This window comes from Corvus kubaryi, unplaced genomic scaffold (genome assembly GCF_017639235.1).
Source record: "Corvus kubaryi isolate FWS band 111438036 unplaced genomic scaffold, C.kubaryi_AGA036_p1.0 125, whole genome shotgun sequence".
Lineage (NCBI taxonomy): Eukaryota > Metazoa > Chordata > Aves > Passeriformes > Corvidae > Corvus > Corvus kubaryi.
In genome coordinates, this window is record NW_024580660.1 from 133163 (window position 1) to 154337 (window position 21175).

The 21175-nt window shown below is 36.5% G+C and overlaps 1 protein-coding gene across 5 annotated transcripts in view; it reads right to left on the bottom strand.

The window, feature by feature from the left end:
- Positions 1 to 21175, bottom strand: part of GAS2 (growth arrest specific 2) — an 81493-nt gene that overhangs the window by 43084 nt on the left and 17234 nt on the right. For 4 of the 5 annotated variants that reach the window (XM_042021118.1, XM_042021112.1, XM_042021103.1 and 1 more), the window contains exons 3-5: positions 19657 to 19781; positions 2968 to 3109; positions 1078 to 1097 (exon numbers count right to left, since the gene is read on the bottom strand). In XM_042021118.1, coding sequence (XP_041877052.1) covers positions 1078 to 1097; positions 2968 to 3109; positions 19657 to 19781 — 287 coding nt within the window. The remainder of the gene's footprint in view (positions 1 to 1077; positions 1098 to 2967; positions 3110 to 19656; positions 19782 to 21175) is intronic. The other variant, XM_042021127.1, reaches the window with a different exon arrangement.

Genomic DNA, 21175 nt, shown 5'->3' on the forward strand with positions numbered 1-21175 from the left:
CATAATCATATCTACTAGTATATCAAGCACCTCTATTTTTCATTCTATTTATTTTGCTTCTATTTATTTTGAAGACTTCAATCTTGTTTCCTTGTTTAGCTCATCTGAATAGCCCAAATCCAACAAAGCATTTGAAACTGTGCTTAACTTTAAATAATTACATAAATTGCTAAATTAGTCCACCAGTGAAGGACAAGAGCAAAATGACATGAATATGCCTGCTCACCTGCTTGTCTGGATCAGCTCTGAAATGTTAACCCTTTGCAGAAGCAAGCCTCTAGGAATACTCAAGATTCTGCTTAACATCAATTACCTGCATGCTCATCAGGCATGGACTGCCCCCGTCTGCTCTAGGCTCTGTTTGAGACAGTTCCATTCCAGTGAGGAATACCTTCACATCACTTCAGTCTCAGTGCTAAAAAGTTGGGAGTGCTGGATGTATTTGTGTGCAGTTATACTTGCATGATTTCAAAAACTACTGAACTCATCATGATGAGATAGTATTTTTAATGAGAAATAAGAGCAATTAATATCTTAGCTAGTATAGATCTCATTTTGCTGATCTCTAATATACTTGGTACTTTTTTCAAAATCAGTAGTGTCATAAATCCATCATTCAAGTATTTCAGTGCACTTAATCTTCAAAATCACTCTTATAATTCTAGAATACATATTTGCCAGAGAAAGACCTCAAGAATGTTTTATATGATACAGTAGCATGAAGAAAATATCACTATGTGCTCTAATTAAATAACATAGTATTTACATACCATAAAGCAGACAGAATAAGAGTAAAAAGCAAGGATAAAAATCTACTCAATTGAGAACATTGACACAAGGTTCTCCAACACAGACAGAAAAAAGCTGCTTTATCACTAACAATTTACACACCAATTTACTGAGTTTATTAGCCATGGGGAAAAACAGAAGAAAATACAGAAAACAGTTACCTCTGTAACCATAATTTCACCACAATTAATCATAATAAATACAGAATTCAATGAGGCAGTGCAAAGACTTAAATGTCATTCACACACATTTCTCACTACTTTGAAAAGAACCTTTGATATTACTTACCTTTGCTGAATTTTTGCTTCCTATGCATTGGTGAAGTGATTTGTAGGAGAGAGAGGAACATAAAAGCTTTAGATTGGCAACTGTTATGATTTATCATTTTTTCTAATGCATTAGGAAAATCTCAAAAGAAAGCAAAACTTTGAATTAATGCTTAAACTGAGAGAGAATAATAGCTACTGGATTTATCAATATTTTGTTTTTTTAATGGCATGGTTACCAGCTCCTTCTCAAAGTTCATAAAAATCAAGTCCTAATCCTATTTCCAGCACCATAAATCTTTTCTACTAGTATATTATATAGTAAGGGAAGAAAAACAGAACCTAGTTTTTAATCAGTGAAGAAAATCATTCACTAATCCAACAAAATAGAGCATTGGTTTGCACACTCAGTTATATTTCACTACAGTTTTCTGAGCGAGGAATTCCTTTGGAGCACCACCTTTTCAGGTGTATTTGCTGTCTGTGTTTTACTATGGCAGGCAAGGCACTGTGTATGTGTGAAAATTAACTTACCAGGAAATGTCAGTATTCCAGCTATGTCAATTCCATCTCTAAACAAGATCTAGTTTCTTAAAAGTGCACTATAAATTTGTGCAACAGTGGCAAACCGCTGGGCTTACCATAGCATTACAAACTCCGAATACCTTGGCGTATTCTATCAACCAGAGGTTCTTCTGCCAATCCCAGGCATTGGAGATCTGCATCTCCTGGTGTTTACAAGCTTCTTGGTCCTAGGTAAATATCCAACTTCTTCACCATTTCAAATCATTAAAACTACAATTATTGTTCATCTTCCACATGATTTACCATATCAAATAAGAATTTCATCTTGAAGATTTAATTAACAAAATAGAGTCAATACATATATTCTACTTATTATTTGTCTCCTTTGTGTTACTAAGCTGTCCTGTGCTAAGCATTTTCTCCCAGACATATGAAATAATGTAATTAAAAAACCTCCCAGGATAAAAGAACAGACAAATGAAAAAGAAAAAATTGTCTCAGAAATATTTGTGCTAGACTACAGAAGTAGAGCAAGACTGTAAAAGTATGGAAATAGATCAGTCACAACACATGTAAGAGCTTCAAAAGGCAAAGGCTTTTTGAGCAACAGAACAAAGAAGCTTCTTCATTCAGCACAGTGTGTTCATTTGTCTTCCATAGAATCTGCTCTGTCACCATGACTGTTTTACACTTTTATCTGAGTTCAGATAACAAACATTGGACTCTCTTCTTTAATAAGATTTGGCTGAAAGACTCTGAAATCAAGATTCGTAAATTTTCCTTTGAAGAGAGAAGAGTTAAAACAATGAAGAATATGTAGTATTAGAACACTGATTTCCTAAGCAGTACAGTTCTTTTCATGAAACACCCTGAAGCAGTAGTACTGGATAATTTTTGTACAGAAATGCACAAGGGAGCCAGCTGGAAAAAATGGTCAGCATAGGAAACAGAAAAATTTTGTATCTTCTTGCCTCCTGTGCAATTCATTAAATCTGCACAAATAGCCAAATGTCTGCAGACAGAACTGAGCGTGTACTTGTATCCTACTCTCCCAAAACAGAAAAGCACCATCTTATACATTGAACTAAGGAACAGCATTCCATGCCAAGAAAAGTATGTGTAGGGTGAAAAATAATTTGTGTGCAAGAAAACATAGCAAGATTTTTCTCTCATTTAAGTTCCTCTTAAAATTGACTTAAATGAACATTACATGATGTGTACTTTATTTGTTCATTTTACAGACAAGTGGCAGAATTAACACAGTCAAACACAGGTCAGATTTAGAGTCAGGATCTATTAAAAAGCCTTTCTGTCTTTCAAGGCTAAACACAAAGGAAAAGTTATTTAAAATTACCAACTACTACATAAAGAATAAAGAAATACATACCCAAACCTTCTGATTCAAACAGGCAGGTATCATCCACACCTACATCTCTGCACCAGGATAAGAAATTTGCTGTGTTGTCTCGTGCAAAAAAAGACCCTGAAGGAGCATTGGCTTTGCATGGAATTTTCCGAACTGGTAAGGTCTGGAAAACAGGAGTTCTTTATTTAGCTAAATGCTACATGCTAGTATAATACTTAAGTATTATGAAATCACTATGCAAGTTTTGCATAGATGGATGACTCTCACCAACTTATTTCCTTGGCCATTAAAGCATTCCAAGCAAAGAAGCATGAGAAGTGAATTTAACAGCATGAAGTTCTCAACCACAAAGTCTTTCCAAAAGCATCATTACAGTCCACGCAATGAAGTTGAGAGCAGAACCAACATTAGCTACTTCTTAGGAATATTGTTACCTACAGGTTTGGGATCTAGTGTTTGGTCCAATTCACTGAATTAAAGAAAAAAATTATAAAGACAGACTTTAAACTAGAAACGGAATATTCTCACAATTAAGGTTGAATTACTTTCAATTCTAAGTTAGGAGGTAATCATAGTGCAAAGGAATAGGTCTTGAGGCCCAAAGACTACAAACACTTCAGAAAGTTCACTGTCTCCCATTTAACAGCACACAGAAGTCCTCTGTGCACAACACAGGAGTGTAAATCTAGCAGGTACTAGGTCAAGGTCTATAGAGGCAGGCTCTCGCTGTACCAGAGCAGTTACATTTACATGATTTCAATATCAGACAGGATGCTACTGTTACAGCATCAATATCTGTACCAAACAGAGTAATTACCACAGCAATCCTGCTGCTTACATTGGTACATTTACTGAGACACACACAAAGAAGTCCTTAGCATTTAGTTCTCACTTAAGGCTTCTTTTCCTCAAATAAAAAATAGCTGTAATACATGGCCAAAGGAACACAAAAAAAAGAAACATTGTTGCTATGTAACTTTAGGAATCTCTAAATCATGGAGGAATTCAGACCTTATGTTAATTTGAATGTGCTGCTTTTCAATGCTGATTTATGAAATGTTTACTTCTGTTCTGGAGTCAGTAGTTAGTCAAAAGTGAGCTAAGAGGTAGAAAACTGAAATTATGGCATCTCTGCTCATTCCTAGATTAAAATTACTGGAAATGGGGAGAGGAAAAAAAAAAAAAGACACAGGCTTCCCCCTACAACAGCTTCTAATAGCATAATAATATCAGTATTATACACAGGTTAGGAGGAGTTTAAATATTATATTATACATCTGACAGCAGCTTTGTAATGGCAGAATACATCTACATGCAGAGCTACTCACTGCAATCTACCCAATAAACCAAATAAACTGAACACAGAACAACTGCAGGGCTAAACACCATTGTACTTACCAATATGTCAATGGGGACTTACAGATTGTCTTAGATATATAAATATGTCTCACAGATTTATGCATTTAAATCTATTCCTCAAATCACCATCTAGCTTTCATTTCCCCATGATTCTTACTCCAATTATACAATTTACATTTCCTTGTTTTGGAAAAATTAGCTTATGGTTCAAACTATTTGCAAGGAGATATTTGCTCAATACTTTTCTACAATTTATATAAAACACCGACCAATTTTACATGGTATTTTAAAGAAAAATCTACTCCTGGACCATCCTGGAACAAGGAGGGGAAAGCAAGAAGAAAGTAGGGAAGTGAAAACAGCTATTCTCTAAACCAGATGTCCTGGGGTGACTGTGTGATACTGTATTCCCTATTGCCGGCTTTATGCCCAGACATGAGTCCTGTACCCTTAAACTAGGTCCGGGAGACCTAGTGGAATTCCACCGGTGGAATTCTTTCGGTGGCCTATGTTCAAAACACAGGTAACTACCTCAGTTTTTTCCCCAGCTCTTGGCTCTTTTTTTTCAGGAGAGAGACGGAGAGTTAAAATTCTTTGCTTTTTAGCTAGCTTCTTGTTCATTAGCTGAGGCAAGAAGTTTTTCCCGGAACTATGGCTTCTTCTTCTTCTTCTGGAACTGTTCAGCTTTGCTCTGGTCCAAACCACCAGAACAGCACCAGCAGCCCCACATCATGGCCTGGAGGGGATGCCCTGCGGTGCTGCACCCCAGCTCCAAAGGACCTCGGGAGAAGGTGAACAGGACTCTAAAAAATCCACCATCTTTCTCCACAACAGGAAGGTTTATTATCTAACGTTATTAATTTTTTTCTTTTCCTTGTGCCCACGTGCACCCTCCTTGTTAAATAAACAGGGTTTTTTTCCACTTTCCTCCAAGAAATTCCTTTCAAACCTGTAGGGGAGGGGCTGCAAAAACCTGCCTTCCATTAGAAGACATGTTAATCTCAGGACATTTCCTCCTAATTTGTCTCAAACCAAGACACCAGAATAAATAAAAAAACTGTAAAATGTGAATTCTTTCAAGGGGCTCTAGATATGGATCAGTCTGAAGGATCAGAGCACAATGAAGTTTTTAAACATTATTTCTGCCCCCTTTCCATTCTTCTGGAGGGAAAAAAAGGAAGAAAAAGTGGAAAAGAATTCTCAGTTCCTCACAGATCAGTGATTTTTTTTTTCCTTTTCTTAAAAAAAAGTTAATAAAAAGCTGTCAGCACTCGACAAATTTTTAGGCTAGCACTCTTTTCACATCACACTAATTTCTTCAAAGAAACAGTAAGTATCTATCCTGAGGCAAATTCTTGTACTCTATCGGCTGTTTCTCACATTGAATTTCCTCTCATTGACTTAGTCTTTAGGAAGAAGTAATGCAGCATTTGTCCATCTCTGTCTGTCCCTACCCTTTCCCAGGAGATTTTAACTGGATAAATCTAATAGTCTTAAAAGTACACTCACTTCTTTTAAAAGGAGTCACACAAGTCTCTTGCAGTCTGTTGGAAGAAGGTCAGCTAGTCCAGGCTACAGAGGAAAGCTGTCAAAACAGGACTTCTGTTTCATGATTTTTCACTAGAATCTTATACAAAAACATTGCAGAAACCTTAAAGAAGTTCATTCTTCAAAATGATTTCCAAGAGAAGGTTCAACCCGACCTTACCTCTTCCAGTGCAAAAGAGGAACAAGCAGTGTGGGTGTGGGCAGGGATATTTGACTGGCACAAAGCAAAATCGGAAATAGGCAGAGAGCAGCAAGTTGGGCTGCTCCATGAGGGAAGATAATCCAGGATCAAAGGGTGATCCCAGCACACACAGTGTGCTCAATGGCACATGCTCACTGGCACATGCTCACTGGCATACACACACATTGCTCACTGGCAATGATGCAGTCCCGGGGCACCCAAATAAGGCAGTGCCAGGAACATAAGAGCTTTAGACTATTGCTCTGTTAGAGGAGGAAGAGCCAAGTCAGGTCTAGTGTGCCCAGGGAAGGCAAGTCAGAAACAGCAGAAGACAAGGCTGGACTCAGGGCTGCAGCAGATGCTGAGGCCCTAGCCATGAAACCCAGCCAGCAGGCAGCCAGGCTGCAGATGGTCTGGTCACAATGTAGCTCTGGCAAGCAGCAGGGCTGAGGTCAAAGGGAGGTTCTGGGCCATGGGCAGAGAGTGCAGGTCAGGGTCCCAGGGGAGGCTGGTCGTGACTACTACGGTAGTTTGGTTCCCTCAGGTCTTGACAACTAATCTGTGGTTTTTAGTGTTTCAGTGGAATCAAAAATACTTAGTAGCTTATGATTAAACTCCATCTTGTCAGTAGGTGCAAAAAGGTGCCATTTCATAGCACTGTATCAATGTAGTTACATAAAACATCCACTGTACATACTTGATCATATTCTCACTGAATCAAATTACCTGCAGCTCTAAAATTGGTTTAACAACATGAAAATCAAACTGAATGAAATTCTTTTCCCATATCATCTCTGCTTGGATTATCTGAAGTGATACATGTATGTTGAATCAACTGAGCTAATAGTCAACATAAGGGGACTAAATAAACTATATCTGACACCACTATACTCTTTGTAAATTTTGATTTATTATGTCAAATTAAAAGCACAAATTCTGGATGATCTATTATGGATGAACAGCCCTGTGACAGGAACGAGATACCAAGAAGCCAGCTCCAGTATTCCTGGCACTTGCAGACTTGTGCATAAGGACTTCAGAGAGAATGGAAAGGACATAAGGCTACAGTTACTTTATAAGTAAGAGCAGACCTGCACTGTCAAGTCATGTCACCTCTCAGTTCACTCTTCAGTTCTCATCTCTGGATTTTTCCACAGCGTCCATGTGCTGCTTTGTTCTCAGAGTTACCTTTGCAGAAAACTAGTGAGTCTTCCTCCAAGAAAAAACCCTGTTTCTAATGGCAGGAACAGCTCAGAGGGCTGGTGACATCATAATGGGTTTGTTTGCTTCCACACAGCTCTCCAGCTCTAGACAATTCTGTACCTTTAAACTGCTTTGTGCTGACACAACCAAAATAAATAGCCTATATTTTTTCAAGTTCTGCTAAGGATATTAAACACTGCTCTGGAAGTCTGTAATAAACCACTTAGATTACCTTAGAACTACTGAACAACAAAAAACCCCAAAACAACAGAAAACCCCCCACCAAACAAAAAACCAAACCAAACAACACAAAAAAGAAATTCTTGTGTGTATGGCTGGTGGCTGCCATCTGGCAATCCTGTGGAGACTTGGGCTCAGTGTGGGCACAACCCATCTGCTCTCCTTGGCCCTGAACCCAGCAGCACAAGCAAGCCTCCAGCACTGGTCCTGGAGACCAGGAGCTGTTCTGTGGCACAGGGCCTTCAGCAGTACAAAAGCAGCTAGAAGTGAGGAGATAGCCAGGAGAACCTGCACTGCCTCTCTTTTAAGGAGCCATTGGGAAGGCATTGCAATGCCTGGCAGGAATGCAGAAAACCCCTAGCGACCCTTGGGTCACTGCTGCTCCCCAGTACTAACAGCACATTAATAAATCTGGTTCTGAATATTTTATATCTTTTGATTTATGTATATTGCAGAGACTGAATGTGGAATTTCTTTTAAGAAGAGCAATCAGAACAGATGGTTTATGTGTCAGTAATCACCTGAAATTTCATACACATAACAGACTATCCATAAATTACAATTCTATGCCTTGACAACTAAGACTTTTAAACACATCAGTTAACCTAGCTTCACTATGAAGCTTAGATATTCATGGAACTTGCAACATTCCTTTGCAGTTATAAGGATTGCAGTGTCTTTTAGAAGCATATTTTTAAGTAGTAAGAGCTACTTAGAGCAAATAGTAAGAGTCTAGGTACAGAACACCACACTTAACTAAGCAAATTTGTGATATTCTTTATTTTCATAGTGACAGAAAAGATGTTTGATTAACAGATGTCCTAAACAGCTCAGAAGTGACAAACAATCACATGTAAAAACAAGACATTGTTGGGAACAACAACTACATAATTGAAGGACCAAAAAGACCACAAAAGCTTCAAGACATTTCCTGGAGCAAATACTACACAGATAAATATCCCTGACACTGCATGATCTCACTAAAATATATCAAAGTTTTATCCCATTTCCCACAATATTAGGGTCTTGCTGAAGAGAACAGCAAAAACCCCTGCCCTCTTTTCTATTCAATAATAGCCCTACCAGGTTTATCACAGAAATCATAGGGAAATACTCATATTTTCTTATCACCTGCTAAATTTTGCTCCCACCTCTTAAACAGAAGTCTACTTTTTTAATATTTCCAAAACTGTCACTGTACTGTTCAAACTATAACATATGAAAGCTTTTATTTAAGAAAGTAAAAAATATTTCTGCGTGAAGCCTGAGTTGTATAAATGGCCTATTTCAAAAATGCTTTCTAACAGATCATTCTGAAGTCATTAGGTTTCCACATTGCAAAACTGACTTTTGTTGACATAGTATAGTATAACCACAGTTGCTTTGAAGCAGCAGTGGCTGCAATTACTCCTATCAAATATCAGGAAAACAATTCCCCAGTCACACTCCTTTTACAGTCTTGTCTTGTTGACGTGCATGCATGTGGTTTAATACAGGATGTGAAAGTGTGAGTGAAACATATGATGCAATCCTGGAAAAATGCTGTCAGGTTCACTTCTAAATCCAAAAGAGACTCTTTTACATCGATGCTCTGAAATCACATGGAAAAATGTATCTTTTGTACTGCTTTTTCAAAACAAGAGTTCACAAACACATGCTAAAATCCCCATTTATTTATGGCAGACTTAGGCTTGAGCCATATTTTGAAGACTGTTCATCATACTTCCCTCTTTGAAAAGATGATTTCAGAATATTTTGAACTGTCACTTATGCTTGAATAAAAAGAAAAAGATGAGCAACTTTGTCTGCTATGAAAGAGGGCTACAGTTTGCTAGGTACTCATAGGAAAAATTTGCTTTTATCTCCTGGTGAACTACATTAACCAAAATGGGGGGGAGGGGGCAGTGGGGAAATTATGCTATTCAGCAACTGACTGCACTGGTGTCTTGCTTGGCCACTTAGTGTTATGTGCGCATAAATTCATATTGAAATGTGATTATATCAGCTAGAGAGAACATGTATCTATTTCAGAACTTTTTACCATTTGCCTTTTTACTTAGCTCTGTAGCCAATACCAATCCTTTTCCTCCTTTGATTCTTTCCTCATTTTGCTCAGGTATTCTTAAACAACTGGACCAACAGTCAAAAGAATGTGCTAAATGCACATGCAAAATACATTGAAAGAATTTTGAATATGGAAATACATACATAGAATTTAAAACTAAGCATTTCCCACTGAAAAAAAGAGAATTAAGAAAAGAAATATAAATGCCTCAGCCCTCCTAAAGCTGTAAAATAAAAGTTAAACCCCAGGGAAAATTTGGAATACGAGAACTCAGCAGGGAAGTTTTGAAGGCTTAGGAGACACCAAAAAAAGAGCCAAATTTTTCCACAGACATAGAACTAGGAACAACTTCTAGATTAATGAAAAATAACATTGAACATACAACAAAGCAAGTACCCCAAAGCAATTCACTTAAGAAGTAGCAAAACATTGTCCTTAGGTGAAATATAGTCTTTACATTGTCATATCATGTCCTGTAGAGCTATGTCATTTTAATGGAATAGGAGATTGGATTTCAAGTTTACGGATCATGTGTTTACCAGATTTTTACCTTACATAATCACTGCAGAGACCATTAAAAGCCAAAAATCACTCCTTATCAACATCCTAGATTCCAAGAAAGCGTTTGTGAATACTTTGGAATCCCCAACAGATTTACAATACGTCAATAAAAATAATTAACATCATCAAGGCTTTGTAGAAATATACAGATTACAACATTCAAATAAATGCAGGGCTAAATGAATGCTTTAACCATGGTATTAAATGTCAAAGTAGAACACATTCTCCCATGTGGCATTAGCTGTAGCTTCTTAAGAGTAAGCATATATGAAATATAAACTTAACAACATAATTTTTAAAGTTAAGCATTTTTTCATGGCTTTTTTCTTCTAAGTGCTCTGTCCAAGACACAGCTTACTCATCACACAGCAAAAGATTGGTTATTCACAAAGGATAGTGTTAATAGTCATGAAAACCTAGTTTCACGGAAACAATGCAGCTTTTACCTCTAGCAGTGTGCCAGAAAGCCAAGGAATACAAGAGATGATTCAATCCACATACAATGCACTGTACAACTGTGATACCCAGAAGTAAAATAATGTCAGAAACCAGCAAGGCAGGGGCTTCATTCACCAGCTTAAGCACATTTCCTTATTTTACTAATAAGTAATTTAAATGTAGTCAAAGGACATGTGCATTTCAACATATGGAGGCAAAATCACAATGTCTGTTAGAGCTAGAAGGCCATCTCTCAGAGGCTGGCTGGTGGGCAGCCGGGTACCATACAGAGACCCACAACCAGGAATCTTGCAATGGAGAGCACAACTCATGGAGGATCACAACAGAGAGCCCATCTAAACAGATGAGCTATTCCTTTCCACTCAATTTGTGTAATTGAGGGTGGCATTAGGTCACTATAGTCCAAAGACTTGGGGAGGTCTATAAATTGTCTTTTAAAACTTCTAGACATCTACCTCTGTGACATATCCATGCCTACTGACAAGTTCACTTTTATCTATAGTCTTTCAAAATCTTGAAGAAGTAACTTGGAATCTCCGGGCATGTATGCACTACTAATTAAAAGCCATTACTCCTACTCTCTGAAAATGCTAGCAGGCCAAATGCAAAAATCAAAGGCGGTTTGTTTTTTTTCTAATGCTATAATAGCATTAAATAGTGACTAAAATTAGATAGCATTCAAGAGAGACACTTCAATTAAAATTTTTTTGAAGTGCATTAAGATTTTATAAACAGAGAGAATAAGAGAGAGACACTAGGGTAAGCTATGGCAAAGACCTCCTTACAGTATCCATGAAAACAGGGATTCAGTAGTTCACTCAAATTCAATAAATGCTCTGTGTTTTTTCCTTAGATCTCTGGGCTTCAGAATTAACATTTATAAGGGGATTTTTAAAACTGGCATTTCATAATAGTCTTCTTCAATAATATTTGATTAAAACAGAATGGGGCAATTCTCACAGCTGCTATTTCAGAAGGTAATTACACCTTATCCTTGGCAAATGATCCTGAGTTTTTACCATCACAACCTCAGAATTTAGAGCCAAATTAGCAAAGAGTCAGTTGAAGAAGACAGAAGAATCCTAGTTTCTGAATTTCCCTCATTTATATTACAATAGGAGAAAAATAGGAGAATTGCAATTAATAGAATTGCATTTGTTTGTGTCATTGTCACACAGTATGACTTGTGAATGAACATGCCAATAAGCAGCACTTATTCCATGAGATATGAAAGTATTTCTATGAGATATAAATGGTCAAGTCTGGGTGGATTTTCATGGGACATATTTTGAAAAGCATCTTATTAACCCCACAATTATGTTTTATCAAACATCACATTCTCAAAAGGGACATGATTCTCTCAAAATAAAGTATGACAAATACTAAATTTTGACAAAACCAACTAATTTCAGTAACAGCAATTTCAAAATCACTTTCCCACCTTTATTAGTCCAGAAGAACCCAAGCTAAAGACAATGCTTAAAAAAATTCTAACTAAATAGTTGAAGTTCATCAAAACACATTACAGGTTCTAAAATTTCACATAGAGAAGGTTTCCATAATTTCACTGGCAGTGGCCAAATAACATTACTTTGATCTATGGAATTACAGTGAATAGCCTTTCATTGTCAATCTAAGTAATAAATGTAAGAAGCTATTCAAATTCCTTGATGTAATATATAATGGTGGATATACTGCTGTATTACCATTATGCCTCTTCTTCCTCTTCCACTTGGTTTTCTCCCCATGATCAATCTCACATTTTGTGACCTTCTGAAGTGTAAGGCAAGGTGGGGGTTTTCCAGCCCTTTCTGTAAGATTTTTTCCAAATGGTGCTTTACCTCCCATGAGACAAGTGTCAAGAAGACTGTGAAAGATCTAGGCAGTCTAAAGAAGTATAGAATTTTTTGAGATTTATTTTTTATCTGTTTAACAGCTTTATCTGTTTGTTTTTTGAATTTCCAGATGTTTAACAAAGATAAATTTTTTATGCAGATGCTGAAAACATTCAGGAAGAATTTAATATCTACCTCACTGCAGGTAAGTCTGATGGTCCAAAGCCCAGTATGTTAATTTTTAAGAAAAAATTGCATTTTTGTCATTATGATAAAGAATCTGAATTTGTGTAAGTTTTCCAGTTAGAAACCACAAGGAAACTGCTAGAGCCCAGGGAATTCTAAGCAGGTGTAGAACTTAAAAACTTCCACAATTTGAAAAACATGGTGAAGTGTTTACCTATACAGCCAAATATCTAAATCAGCCTTAGATCAGCCTCAAATTGAGAGCAAGTTTTACTGCATACTTGAAGAATTTGGGGCTGATTTACATAAACAAACACAAATTGGAATATTTATTTAAATAAATAAATTAGACATAATTATGGTAGCTATAAATTGATGTCTGTGCCTCAAAGGGACTTCTGTTTTCTTCTTCTGCATTGCAGTCATCACTTACATTCACCATCCCCATTGTTTCAGAAATTTTGGTTTAATATTTAACTTCAAGACCCTATTGTTAATTGCACCAAATTCTGTAGTTCTTCCTTATTCATTATTCCCAAAGAACAACTACCACTAACTTTGACCTAAGAATTGCACAGTAAACTGAAGACAATTGGTCTAAATTATGTTGTTTTCTCAATTTATAAGGTAATTTTCATGCAAGTCTCTGTTACATTTCTGTTCCAATCTATTCCTAGTAGTCTAAATAAAAAGCCAAATAGAAAGATCTGTTACAAAGATTTCTACATTTTGCTTTAAATACTTAAAAAATAAATAATAGGAATGTTACAATGCATTTCACAAAAGAGGCAAAATCCAGCAAATCTAAAAATGGCTGTTTATAAATTTCTCTCAGAAAATATGCCATCCCTATCTGCAATACATGGATTGAAGTAATGGCAAAAACATCCAGGTTTAATATAAATTTTATGAAGCGTTTAAGTATTAGCATTCCATACAAAGCCAATGTTAATTAAAATCTCTGGAAAAAAACTTGAGGTGCTTTCTAGTTAAATGATATTATTAGAAATAGAAGTTTGGTCCTCATGACCTGATTTGCAGTCTGCATCATTATGATATTTTCTAAAGTTGTAGCTACCAAGTAGTTAAATACTTAAACCTGCCCTTCTTTTTCCCTGACAATTAGCTTGTGATGCAAATTCTGGTTATTTCTGCAATGTTAAACTGGAGCAGAGGGAGAGGTATGCAGGAGAATCCCTGCCTCAGGTTCACTGAAAAGAGCAAGGTCAGTTCACATACATTGTGCTTCAGCCAAACAAGGGAACAAGCCATGCTTTCCAAAGGACAAGAATATCAATGTGAAGAACAATCCAGAGACACATGATGTCTTGGTGCTACCCTCCAGATTATATAGCTCTGCTTCCAACACAATGCATGGCTTGAAGTGTACTTAAAACCTTTTTAAGTAGTTCTTGAATGTATTCACCTGGAACATGCCAAGCAGACAAACACATGGAATTGCTCAGAAATCTCCTTTTGTAGTCCAGTGGGCAACAGCACTCTAGCCTACCATGCAATCCTCCTGCAAGTATAAACTTTAGGTGTAGGAGTATTTGTTGAGGCATAGAAGGTTTGTGCTCGTGACATATTGCAGACAAATCCTACAGTATCTGCAAGAAACCTGGTAGCAACCCAGCTGACTGAGAAAGCTATTGACATGTCTGAGCAACATATAAAGAGCTCTCTAACAAGCAGTTTTACAGTCTTGTGGAAATTATTCCTTCTAGATGGATTAGCACTTGTGAATCATTTTGCAATATCATTCTTTTCCTCTCACATCCACATCAGTCTGCCACTAGAAAGATTAATACACAAAAAGACAATGCTCTATTTTTTTAATCCTCCCGAATAACTGAGAGCCATATCTATAATGTATATAATTAGAAATTGGCTCCTTGAGCTTTTATTGCAAAATGAAAGTCCAGAAAGTACAAGTGTGCAGAAAAGTAAATTGCTGCTCCAGACCATCAAGGATCTGTTCCTAGCCTAAAAATTCGTGCAGCCCTATTCATGCAATTCTCGACTGGAGAGTCAGATTTATAACTTACAGAGGGCACCTGAACATGGCTCTGATGCAGCTGATGTCTCTTTACACTGGGCAGACAGGTTCAAGGCACTAAGTTTACAGAATACCATACATTCATCCCATCTATAAGGCACAGATAATCTTGAGAAACTGAAGCCTACAGTATAAGTAAAACCACCATGTTGATTAGGTCAGACTTTCAGCTTGGCCATCTGGGGTCTAAGAGCAAGATCCGGATTCCAGATCTAATTCTCAATAATTGGTACAGATTCTTTTAATTGTAACTCTTAAACTGCATAACATGACTCTCAAAGTGCCCTCACAAGGCCAAAAATCTCACCTCCTGCAAACCTCTGTGACTCTGAGAAGCCAATGCTGTCACAGTGATCTACACTCACCGAGCATCAGATTAACAAAGGACATTTCCCAGGAGCAAGTCAAAGCTTTGGAACCAAAACAATTAGAAAATACCCATAGTCATAGTATCTGAAGTGTAAGCTGTGCACAGAATCTCTTAATGTTAGGACATGAATGCGTGTGTGCAGAAATTACTGTTTCGTATAGAGTTTCAATGGAAGTGCAATTAAATGCATGCTTGAATTAAACATTCTAGGAATCCAGAAATATTTGTATCTGGATTGATTTTTTTGTACTTCTATTTCTTTTATTGGACAAATCAATAAATCCTGGCTTCCTGAAAATGAGGTTAAATTTTACATTCCAATTCATTATTCAAAAGTATTTGTAAGACAGATTTGAGTTGAAATTTATCTGATTACTCTGAGAACTTGGAGAAAAAGGATAATTCACCTTCAACCTGCTTCATGAAGACATTGTTTTAAGTGGAGTGTTTATAAATATATCAGCAGCTTCAAGGTGGGCAGACTACTGTGCCCTGCTACAAAAATGATAACAACAATTAACACAGTTTATGTTTATTTAAAAATCTTAATGGTCTTACTAATCTAAGCCAAACCAAATCAAATGTGGGCTCTCTGCATAATGCACATGTCTTGATGCTCTGGATTTGTTTGTACAGCTGTGAAATTCTCAAGTTAACTGTCTGTCAGGAAAAGCAAAATACTGACAGGAGAGTGTGTAGAAGAAATGCAAGTCAATGGGAGAAAATTACAGAATGGCACTGTGCAACATTAACTACTTTTGTGGAATAACTGCTGCTATAATAGTAAGTCTGTAGTTTCAAGACAGTACTTCATTAGCAGCAGCACAGGTAGTTTCAACAACTTACTACCATACAAATCTTGAGCATTTATTAAGATTGATACCAGTCATCTCCTTGTCATTTTACAAATATACATGATTAGATTTATTTATGATTCTAAAAATCTCCAGAAAGAGGAAAAAAAAATACTTCTTAAAAAATACATTGTATAGTCACACCAGTCTAGTACTAGCCTCCCTGCTAAAAAACCCCATTTTCAACTAAAACTCAAAAATTTTGTCTGTCTGTAGCAAAGGATCAGATACAACATCAATGCTTTCAGAATAATCAGGTTTTGAAGCATGGTTTAGCTGCTTAACAATGAAGAACATTGTCTTCTGGGACTTGCAAAAGAATCCTAGGACCTAACATCTTCTGAAATGAACAATTTTTAAATGCTTCCGCTTTAGAAACTGAAATGCTTTTAATATCTTATTACTGAATGATTAACCAATCAAACAGCGAAGTAGCTAGACTCATGGAAGACACAGAGACCTATTGTAATAGCCAAAGGTGCTTATTATGGCATTAAGCTCGCAACAGCAACATGCAGAGACTGCATAAATGGCACCAGAGGCTGCCAAACTCCTGTGTTCTAGATCACACATTACTGCCCTGAAAAATAAATACCAATGCAGAGTGTGGCCCAGGTGGTATTTTTAGATGCAGGGATTCAGTCCTAAAGAGGCTTTATACAGAAACAAAAACTATAAATATAATTTAAAATCATTTCTTTGAAGTTTGACTCTTGTGATAGATTTCCCTTTGTCCACCAGCACATCCAGCAGGGTATTCATCCCCAAGAAACAATAACGCACAGAACATAGGAGTGACTCTTATTCGTTCTCAAGTTCTAATCATTTTCAGCTATAGGGACTTCCTCATCTGGGTGGGGTTGCTGTGTATTCAGCCTTCCAAGAGATCTCTCTTCCATTAGCTTATTCAGTATTTGCTTGAACCCAGGTAAATTTATACACTCCTTGACAAGAATTTTCCAGCTTGTATGTAAACAACCCCCCCTTTTTGGCTTCTACCAGCTTCATTCAATGTCCCATAGTTTTTGTATAGAAAATTACATTCTACCACACCATTCCTGATTTTGCAAGTTCCATCATACGCCCCTCTTTCCACACTCAAGAATCCTAACCTGTCCAGTCACTCATAAAAAGCAACTCCATTATCTCCTTCATGCATAAAAAGTTATGCCTTCTTTGCCTGCCTCTGATTCTTAAGGAGAGAAGACTACTTTTGCATCACACACCATTAGACACTTTTCAGTCTCTTAAAGCTCTATCCCCAAGTCACATTACCAGTAGTTTCCTATGTATTTTGAAAATGTCCCCAGTATCCACAAGTGTTTCCACATGACACAAAAAGAAAGTATTGATATCAACATGACAATCTTCCTTCCAGATTTGGAAAACACAATATTTTGTGAACTTTTTTGATCTGTTTTCCCAACTTATTTCACACTCAAAAAGGCTGATGCTGACCTATGGGATTCCTGAAATCTGAAGAAAGTTCAATGCTCACTAATAGGAAAGGGAATGATACAGTTCAGTTAACAAACTGCAAAACTGACAATGACTAGAAACTTATTGCACAAGCTATTAAACCAGAAGCAAGAGGATTTAACCTCTGCTATTTTGTAGAGTAGTGGAATATGAATTTAAGGAATTATGGCAAAATACTGGTAAATCAGTGCATGCCATATTAGCTTTTAATGCCTTCTTACATCTTGCTAGAGTTGCAAAACTGGCCAGACAGCCCCAGCAAGATGCACAATGAATTCATGATCAATAATACATATCAATCAGAGCAGGATGTATCATCTTTAAGACAAAACTAAACCCAAAATATTTTATGAAGCTTTTCCATAGGTACACGTTCAGATACAAGGAAAAACTTGCTTATGAAAACAGACCAAATCTTCAAGCTTTTGGAAGGCCGTAGTAAGATTACACACACTCCCTGCATTAACTATGTCCTTATTCTTCCTCACTCAGCTGCAACCTGGTGCAGCAAGCAAGCTGATCCTTCTGGCAGCCACTCATTTTATATCAGCTGCTTCTATCTAAAAAAATTAGAAGTTACATATATGGATAGAAAAGTGTGTTATCTATTTTGATAAGAGGCTGAACTCAATAGAAATCAGTGGCTACTCCCAGCTGCCAGTGAAGTCATCTGGGCACCTTGGTGAAAGAATATGTTTCTGTTTTCCTGTGCAGAGCAAGGGTCAAATGGCTTCAAAATTCCACATATATTATTAATAAAATGCATAATAATGATTCAGGGGAGGATTTTGGAATTCTTTCTTTGCTAAATTTCATACAGTATTATCTCCTTGTAAATGTTCTAGGCACCACAAAGTCATATTTTTCACCATGAAGACTAATCCTATTGCTCAAGAGTGCTACACAGGGAATTAAAATCTGAAAGGATGGATAGCTCCCTAATAGTATACAATGATAAAAATCTATTATTCTGCCATTTCGTTGAATTCTTACTATACTAAGTATGAAATAACATACATTGAAAAAACAGCAGTGAGCAGATTTTTTCCCTTTAATTTCACTGTCAGTTGTACCAGCCTGAAAAACAAAGACCAACAAATCTAAATAATGACCACATATGGGACTGCAAATGTCTAACTGGTTTCTAATGTAACTCAGAACACAAAAAACCATACGAGTAACCCTTGCTTCTGCCTAGCTAGTTCCTAGGCTCAATCAAAAAGACTGCCCTATGTGTTTTCTCACTTGAAAACCACCATGACACTTAGGTGAAGACAAGCCAGACCATATTATAAAGAGGAACTCCGAAGTCACCCAGTACTTCTACTAATGAAGTCCTGATTATAATTTGAACTAGGAAATATGACAGACAATTTCTTCTACAACAATAATTATGAACTTGGAACCAAGAAAACAACTTACACAGGTGCAACTGACGCAAGACTGTCAGTTTTCAGAACAGCTGAAAAAATTTAGTCCATGCCCTAATTCCTGCTACAGACAAGGTATGAAAACATCAAGAATAGAAGATGCATGATATGATTTCTGTTCTTGGCCTCTTTTTTACCTGCTCCTTATTTGCCTGTTTTAGCTTTCAAGGAAGGTGTACCTGAATGCAACCATAAAAAGAAGAACAGTTTCACATAGAATGTGTTAATGTGTCAATCATTTAATTCAACTTCTCCAAGAAATAGACTTGCCGCACTCTTGAATTTTTCCCAGTAAGATTGCCCTACAAGAATAGTTAAAATTAAAGCAAGGTTGTGTTCAAACAAGTTTTTAAACTGATCCTTCCAAAACTCCTCAGTATCTTCTAAGTTTCACGTTTTCCATATCATTCCTCAACTCTTTACTGAAACCTCTTCCAGTACACCAACAGGATCTTTAAACTCAAGGCACCAAAACTTACAATAGAGTTTTATTACTGGTCTCCCTAGAGCTGTCTTTGGAGGAAAAGACACCTCCCATAGCTACTTAATATTCCCCTTGAAAATACATACAAGGATCATATTTTTGCTATTACCTACCACATCCCACTGCTAGATCTTTTTTATTCTTATTCTCCACATATTACAAGTACTTTTTTGAGTAACTGCTTTCCATAGAGACTTTAATAAATACCAAATAAGCATTATTTCCCCCAATTTTATATTGTAATTTTTCTACACAGAGCAATTACCTCCCCACCCATTTGCAGAATCTCCACATATAAAACCTCTTAATTGTCAAAAAAAAAAAAAAAAAAAAAAATCAGTACCAAAATGGTTGGATACATCAGATACTAGATGCTAGAGTGTTGACCAACACTTACTTTGCCAGGCTTGTTTGCATCAAAGCTGTTTTCTTTAAATTTCTCCTGCAGGGTCTCAGCTAACCGGCAAAGCAAGGCACCATTATCCAATTTCTCCATAAAGGTTTCTGCTGTTATTTCTCTACCTGAACAGCAAACAGAAAGTTAACACGGCAGAAAGCATGCAATAGTATAGACTGCATTTCTGAAAAGAGAAATCAAAAGAAATCTGGACAATATTTTGAAATAAGCTTTAACTGAAAAACTTGCATTATTTTGAATATTTTGTGAATAACCTTAATACTACTTTACTGGTAGAGCAAATTATGAAAAAAACCCCATGCTTTTTTGGGGAAGGCATGTGATATTTGAAAAATAGTTCTAGCATATCCAACACCACATATTTCACTTTATATGAAGATCTACTGCTTTTAACATAATGTTTTAAAAGAGAGAGTATGGCAGGCAAATGGTTTACACCAGTGTATATGTGCAGTTATAGCATGAGTTGCTAACAGTTTATTTTGTAACAGAAGAAAACCATGTCAAAAAGGAAAGGGCTGTATATTTTTAGAAGACTCTTAAGTCTTGATCCTGCAAGAAGTAGACAAGACAGTGACTGAAATGCTCCTATGAAGAGTGAAATTTCCTGTTATGTATCTACTTGCCTCACAGATTAAAATTTTCACTAAAAGAACAAAGCTAAAATACTCTGTTTTCAAAATATATCAATTATTATATCACACTATATGACATAGCACTTTAGCTGCCAGAAACTGTCCATCCTCTCTTCTAGAGCAACCTTACATTGCAATGTAATTACATCCCCCTGGAAGAGGGGATCACGTGTTCCATGATGAGATTGCACACTGACCCCAGATGAGAAGGAAATTATTTACCATCCTAGACTAAACTTCCAGGATCTTAATATCATTTCCAGTAAAAATATTCCTATTTCTTATTGAAAGTTTTTCATTTTCACATTTCTGCTGAAAAATTTGCCTTCACTTTGGACACTATGTTGACGAGCAGCTGTATTTTTCGGCCCTCATATCAAGAGAACATCAGGAAATAATTCTTGTTCTTCCAATTAAGATGAGCGTTTTTTTCCCCCAGTATTTACATATGCCATTTAGGAAATAACACTATTAACTCATTTTTCATAGGTTGTTACACAGCATGCATTAGCAACAATAGTCTAACGTGCCAAAAAAAAGAAAAATATTTTAAAACTAAAGTGAGACTGGGTCCTCATCCCATCCAGGTCCACTCCTGCTTCTATGAGATGTCTAGAAACTTCTGAAAATATGAATCTGTTTAGAACAGGTTCACTGCAATTTTTTTGTCAAACAAAATAAGAAAAGTAAAGCTTTCCTGTATCTTTTTGCTAAGAAGAGAGGGGAAAAATAACATTCAAAAGTAACAAAAAATTAAGAATATAAATTAGTACTGAACTTCTTGCTGATATATTGTAACCTGATCCTCAATGTCACAATACTGAACAAAGCAGCATTATAAAGCAGTATGATTTTAAAAATGC